We start from the raw sequence: 7,424 nt of genomic DNA, 5'->3' as shown, positions 1-7,424 counted from the left end.
TAGCTTCACATAAACTGGAACCGAGGCAGTAATAAAGGTATTTTCTAACTCCCCTAAACTCAGTCAAAGGGAAGCAACAAAATTTGTAAGTCATTTATCTTTTTTTTAACATGGTGCCTACACATGTGAACACCACGAAGCCAATGCCATTATGGCCAGCAAAGGGATAATTGCTATCTGTGGAGGGGACAAAAATAGTGCGATAGGAAGCTCTATTTGGTTGAAATAATGTAATCTTGATTGAAAGATACTTTCTTCTAATTTGTTAGTAGTATATCTGGTACTTAGCAACCACGTCTATTGATTTTGAAGATTGCTACTGAAAATTGTTGTTCCTTGATTGTTACTATGCTATTTTTTCTCCCCTTTTACTAGAAATTGTTGTTGACGCTACTTTTTCTCCCATTTCCTTATTGTCTTTTGTCTCCGGCCTCTTCTTTCTTTCTTCCCTATCTTACTTCTTCTTCTTCTTCCTTTCCACCTTTTCTTGAGCCAAAGGTTTATCAAATAACCTTTCTACTTCTCCAGGTAAGGGTAAGGTCTGCGTACACACTACACTCTCCAAATCCCACCTGTGGGATTATATTGAGTTTGTTGTTGTTGTTGTTCCGATCATCAATAAACTTTATAGTTATAATCGTTGTCGGTTAATAGGCCAATTAAATACATTGTAAAAAAGTTTGGAATTTTTACCTCATATATCAAAGGTTAACACCTTATTTATTTTAAATAAATGTCATTAAAAAAAATTATATTCTATAGCTATCTTTTAATGTTTATAGCAAAAACTCTATTTATGGTTACCTCCTACTCTTAAGCCATTATATACGCTATTTATTATTATTTTCTCTCCTTTTTTAGATTTTTCTCTCAAATAATTACCGTATTTGATGTAAACTTCTCACTCCAAGTTCTATCTCTCTAATTTGATACACGCCATTCTCTTCCCCCATTGCCAGAAACCACGATTCTGCAACTCAAAATCTCTCTCACCCACATCACCTACCATTAGTCACAAACGGTGCTTTTGCCTCTTTCTCTTCTCGTATTTCTCTGTGTTTTCAACTCAATTATCCATTTACTTTCAATTCTTCGCAATCGGTAATCCTTTGTACTTTTTTGAGCCTTAAATTTCTCTGATCTCTCGCTCTCACGACACCGCGCTTTGGACACTTGGAGAGGAATTGACTGTTGATGGTCTACTGGTAGAGTGAAGAACCAACCCTCGAAAATGATATGCAACGTCTTGCCATGATTTTTGCTCGGCTACTATACAGGATGCGTGGGAACAGTGAGATTCAGGTTTTTTGCTCGACGGCGGATTCGCCGGAAATTAGGGTTATCTGGAAGCTGAGCAACTTGAAATTCTGTTAATATATTTTCAATGTATCACGCTGTATTTTTTCATGTATTTCATTGTATTCATTGTCTTTTTTTTTCATTGTAACTCAATGTATCTCGTTGTATTCCATGTATTTCATTGTATTCACTGCCTTTTTTTCATTGTATTTCAATGTATCCCGCTGTATTCTATGTATTTCATTGTATTTACTGTCTCGCTATATGCCATGAATGCATTTATATATATTTTTTTAATTAATATAATTTATGTATTCAGATGTATTATATAATTTCTCTGAAGATTGCTATGTTTTTGGGGTATTTTCCGGTTGAGAATCTTTTTTATAACTGGAAATACAACATTTGCGTGTTACAGTTGAGTTTGTTAAGTTATATTAGGAGTCTATTATGTTAATTGATTCACTTTCCGTTTAAAAACAGTGTAATCCCCTGTTTCACGCCGTGAATACAGTCGAATACAATAATCTGTCCGGCTGTAATCCCATGTTTCACGCCATGAATACCGTCGAATACACTCGAATACAAAAATCTGTCTAGCTGTAATCCCCTGTTTCACGCCTAGAAATGCTACTGTATTCATGAATACAGTAGCTTAAATACACCGAATACACTCTAAAAAACCTGAAAACAAAGCTATAGGAAGTAATATAGTAAATGATAGCTATAACTAGGTAATAACCACTCAAACATACTGGTTTCTGAAAGTTTCTCAAAAAGTTTTGGGAGCCCATTTGTGATAGCTCGTACTATTAAATGGAATGAATAAATTGAGACATTCGAAACTGTTCTCCTTAATTAAGATCAATAAATTATGGAATAACATGTGTGTACTCTTTCTTTTCCTCTGCACGCAGCCTTAGCAATTTCTTTTGGGTTTTATGACTATTGTATGAAATTTTAGGTAATTGATAGGTTGTTCGAATAACAGAATCCGTTCTTCAACTGAAAAGATTGGACATGATCCATAATTTTGCAGGCAATAGCTTTGAGAATGCAGATATTACTCGGATAAATTAAAACCGATGTACACCACAAAGCAAATTACGAAAGAAACAAATGACATTTATTAGTTTTCATAGACTTGATTGGAGTTCAAAAATATACACTGAGTAGAAAGAAGGAGAAAAGAAAAGAAAAACCAAAACAGTTTCTCCGGGGAAAAACATAAGGATATTATTCAAAGAAACTTCCCCTAAAGACATAGGTTAAGTTGTCTTAAAAATGGAGATATTAAAAGCCTTCGGGCTTGTAGGCAATGAAACTGATGCACTGCACTTGACGGACGTTGTCGAATCCAATGATTCTGATCCAGGCTTGTGGGTAAGCCTTCTTTGCCTCCTCTACCTCAGCCAAGACCTGAGTGGCATCAGTGCACCCGAACATGGGCAACTTCCACATGGTCCAGTATCTGCCATCGTAGTACCCTGGTGACTTGTTGTTTTCACGGTAGACGAATCCGTGCTGCACATATATCCACAAGATAAACAAAACATTAACACGACATAATACTCCTCTTTCACTTAATCACCTATATATGTCTAATCCAAAACTAGTTAGGATTGAGTAATTCATGTTAGGTATGCTTGATAATAGTAGCAAGATTTAGAATAGATGTTGACCTCAGTCTCGAATTCCAAGCAAGGAACCCATCCATTTTTCAAAAGGTACTCAACTTCCCTAAGCAATTGCTCCTCGCTCAAATCAGGAAGGTATGAGAGTGTCTCGTACTTCTTCTTGTTAATTGGTGGCCACACCTATATAAAGAATTAAAACAAACTTCATAAGTACAATAAAAAAGTGGGATTGTAATATGAAAAATAAATCAAATTACCTGCTATAATAACAGGTCAAAATATATCAATATATAATGTAAAATTTCTTTACACAATCAGTTTATATGTATAAGCTACCTACAATAATATATGCTACAAACCTGCATGCATTGGACTCTTCCACCATTGCTAGCAATGGAAGTAATGTCAAGGTTTTGTTTTCTGGAAACAGGGAAGGAGGAGGCGGACTTGAGGCCAGTGAAGGGCGCGGCCATGCTGGCTTGAACAGCATTGGCGCCGGTGGCAACAGCGGCAGCTGAGGACATAACTGAGGAAGCCATTGCTGATTATTAATTGCTTAGAGCTTGAAGCTATTGCTTCCCTTGACCTTTGCTTTAAGAGTGTGATTGCTATATATAGTGATAAGATTTTACATCCTTTTCCTATCTAACGGACACAAGCAAGCAATAACCTCATCTTAGAGGAATCGTAACCGTTGGATTACAAAATTGATGGGCACATGAATTTGAACCCCTGACATTACACTCAGTCGTCCTTATCTCCCAAACTTAATTTGTGAATGGGATATATTTTCTAAAAATAACAATTTGCTGCTATTCTTACTAATTGAAGAGACGGACAAGCTTTTCATTTTTATAAATCATATTAATATCAGAACTTTTGAAGAACATTAAGTTTTGAACCCCTATAATATTCTTTTTCTCGTTTGGTTTTTGCCGTAAAGAATTTCGACGGCAAATTTTGCAACCTTAACTTAGTAGGAATCAACAAGGGTAGCAACGGCAACAAAAACAGTAAGTCATCTATTTCATTTTAAAAAGGGGCCACACATGTGAACACCATGAGGCCATTCCGATATGGTAAATATTTACTCCTACCCCATATTTACACCAAATCATATCAACTTAATTACTAATATTAAGTGATTTAACAAGATAAAAATACATTTTACTTAATCATTATTAAATGATAATAATCTATTAGCAAATACATTTTATTCATCTACTAATTAATATGGCCAACAACGAGATCATATTGCTATCGTTAGAGGGGGAAATAGTGTACGGTAGGGAGCTCTATTTGGTTGATAATCATATAAAGCCAATTCCAGCTTATCTCAACTAATTATCGAAACACTTTATAGTTATACTGACTACAAGAAATAAGATTTCCGTGACAACGTTCGAGTGCTTTTGTTACCACCAAAAAGTAATTACCGAATCGCCACAATAAGTAGTGGTTCCAGCAACGAACTATATGTCATCATTTTAGTATCGACATAAATATATATATATATATATATATATATATATATATATATATATATATATATATATATATATATATATATATATATATATATATATATATTTATGACCGAGCTATAATCGGTGGGCANATATATATATTTATGACACATTTATTTACTTTTCATGGCATGCTCAGTCTTCACAAAAGCTAATATTAAAACAAATTAGTTTTTGGCAATGGAGATCACCACAAGAAGTAAACTAATGCGCCATAAATAAATATATGGTACGTTCCTAGCTAGTTAAAACAACGTCATATAGTTTGTGGTGACTCGCTACTTACTTTTGAGCGGTGACTAAAGAGGTCGCCACAGAATGTCATCACTGAAAACCTTATTTCTTATAGTGACTCCTTATTGTGTTACTTGTTCAATTAAATACACTCTACACAACTACAAACACACATTTGCTATGATAAATAAGGAAGATAGAAATTTCGATACAAGATGCTGATTATACACTATATATACGGCAATTCTGACAAGTAAATGATTTTGCTTATCATTTAATGCTTTTACTTTGAGAAGTCAACAATGGATATGAAACACGGACGTAATGCAGCTATTGCAGGTTAAAATGAATTAATAAGGTCAGTTAGGTCACAAATTTCATGGTAGATGATGAAACTATGGAGAAAATATATTTTCAATGCCATGACTTGAAATTACAAATTTGTCCCTTCAACAAGATATTAATTGAAGTGATCACTTGACAAAGATAAGGTGGCTCTATGATAGAGAAAATAATGCAGTTTTGTCATGCTCGCTGGAAATTTATTACAAAGTCTACACTATCTTGCATTATATGCTACAGGGGACAGAGACATGGGAAAGGAAGTAATACACATTTTTTACTCTTAACTCTCAGGCTTGGGCTATCAATTTTTGAAAATATGAGACGTTATAGAAAGGACCAGTAGGGATAAGAAAACTTCCTAGTTGCCTAGGGAATAGTGATTACTCGACGAATAGTTAAGGACAATGCAAGGGAGATTTGATTTTGAACTTAAAATCATCAAAATTTGCAAAAAAAAAAAGATAGGTATATATCTATGTGAATGGACAAAAATGAAAATGATTAGCATCCAAACAAAAAAGTATGAATCGTCTGTACAAAGGAATGGTCTCTAAATCCAAGCAAAACGACTACAAGTAGCAGCCAATGCAGATGACAAGAAAACAAATAAAACACTGACCCAAAAGAGAAATTAACCAACCATTTTCACACATTCCTATCCCAATTCCTTACCCCATTTCGGATGAGATAAGATTAATGAGCTTCTGCCACGTGTCACCCCTTCTTATGGCTTATGGAAATAGCTTAACTCAACCAAAAAAAGGAAAATGAAAAAAATAACATCTCCCAGTTGCTACCCTTCATGTGGCCATCAATTTTGTAAGGTCAAGAACCACATAATCCAATGGTTACCATTAGACTAAGATGAGGTTAGCTTGTTTTGTGTCCGTTAGATGGGGAAGCTATGTGAAACCTTATCATTATATATATCAGGGGAGCTGCATATCAAATAACCCTCCTGAAAGCAAAGGTAAAAGGTAGCAATAGCTTTAAGCCAAGAAATTGTTCTCAGAAATGGCTTCCTCAGTTATGTCCTCAGCAGCTGCTGTTGCGACCGGCGCCAATGCTGCTCAAACCAGCATGGTTGCACCCTTCACTGGCCTCAAGTCCGCCTCCTCCTTCCCTATTTCCAGGAAACAAAATCTTGACATTACTTCCATTGCTAGCAATGGTGGAAGAGTTCAATGCATGCAGGTCTAATTTGTAGTATATATTATATGGATTTAACTTGCAATATACTGATAGTACTATAAAGAACTCTGCACTATCAGTATATTTCACTAAGTGGAGTAACATTTATGGAGCTTCTTTAAATTTTTTATGTGGGATATATGTAGGTGTGGCCACCAATTAACAAGAAGAAGTACGAGACACTCTCATACCTTCCTGATTTGAGCGAGGAGCAATTGCTTAGGGAAGTTGAGTACCTTTTGAAAAATGGATGGGTTCCTTGCTTGGAATTCGAGACTGAGGTCAACATCTATTCTAAATCTTGCTACTATTATCAAGCATACCTAACATGAATTACTCAATCCTAACTAGTTTTGGATTAGACATATATAGGTGATTAAGTGAAAGAGGAGTATTATGTCGTGTTAATGTTTTGTTTATCTTGTGGATATATGTGCAGCACGGATTCGTCTACCGTGAAAACAACAAGTCACCAGGGTACTACGATGGCAGATACTGGACCATGTGGAAGTTGCCCATGTTCGGGTGCACTGATGCCACTCAGGTCTTGGCTGAGGTAGAGGAGGCAAAGAAGGCTTACCCACAAGCCTGGATCAGAATCATTGGATTCGACAACGTCCGTCAAGTGCAGTGCATCAGTTTCATTGCCTACAAGCCCGAAGGCTTTTAATATCTCCATTTTTAAGACAACTTAACCTATGTCTTTAGGGGAGTTTCTTTGCATTCTCTCTGGAGAAACTGTTTTGGTTTTCCTTCTTCATTCTATTCAATGTATGTTTTTGAATTCCAATCAAGTTTATGAGAACTAATAATGACATTTAATCAATAAGCTACGCTAGCTAGATTCACATTACAGTTCACTTAGATCGCACCCGAGGTATCGTTATCTCTAATCCAACCTCTAAACCCTCGGTTATGACTCTCGCCTATACTCCGGGAGTGATGTTGTTCAAACAACTACCTAAATATGCACTCTCTCCCAAGCAGATACATAATAAATAGGAACGACTAATTGAGGATCCTTTCAATTAACCAAAATCAAAACGTAGTTGAACAAATAGAGATAAACAACTAATTCAAAACTATATTAATATAACAACCAATTCATCCCCAAAAGGTTCCATCAAAACCCTAGAAAACGAATTAGCTATTCATAATAGCATGTAAACTTCAATACTAAAAAGCATAACCA

The 7,424-nt window shown here is 35.4% G+C and overlaps 2 protein-coding genes across 2 annotated transcripts; one reads left to right on the top strand and one right to left on the bottom strand.

The window, feature by feature from the left end:
- Positions 1–2,403: 2,403 nt before the first annotated feature.
- Positions 2,404–3,537, bottom strand: LOC109207104 (ribulose bisphosphate carboxylase small chain S41, chloroplastic-like). The gene is made up of 3 exons (XM_019369990.1): positions 3,296–3,537; positions 2,982–3,116; positions 2,404–2,823 (listed from the first exon to the last, which is right to left on the bottom strand). Exons 1-3 carry the CDS (start codon positions 3,473–3,475, stop codon positions 2,593–2,595), a joined length of 546 nt encoding a protein of 181 aa, XP_019225535.1. The 5' UTR covers positions 3,476–3,537; the 3' UTR covers positions 2,404–2,592.
- Positions 3,538–5,985: 2,448 nt separating this feature from the next.
- On the top strand, positions 5,986–7,058 carry LOC109207103 (ribulose bisphosphate carboxylase small chain S41, chloroplastic-like). The gene is made up of 3 exons (XM_019369989.1): positions 5,986–6,235; positions 6,379–6,513; positions 6,672–7,058. The coding sequence occupies exons 1-3, from the start codon at positions 6,056–6,058 to the stop codon at positions 6,900–6,902; spliced, it is 546 nt and encodes a 181-aa protein (XP_019225534.1). The 5' UTR covers positions 5,986–6,055; the 3' UTR covers positions 6,903–7,058.
- Positions 7,059–7,424: the final 366 nt, after the last annotated feature.

This window comes from Nicotiana attenuata, unplaced genomic scaffold (assembly GCF_001879085.1).
Source record: "Nicotiana attenuata strain UT unplaced genomic scaffold, NIATTr2, whole genome shotgun sequence".
Taxonomy (NCBI): domain Eukaryota; kingdom Viridiplantae; phylum Streptophyta; class Magnoliopsida; order Solanales; family Solanaceae; genus Nicotiana; species Nicotiana attenuata.
Note: the sequence above shows the minus strand (reverse complement) of the source record. Positions and strands in the feature narration are given on the sequence as shown.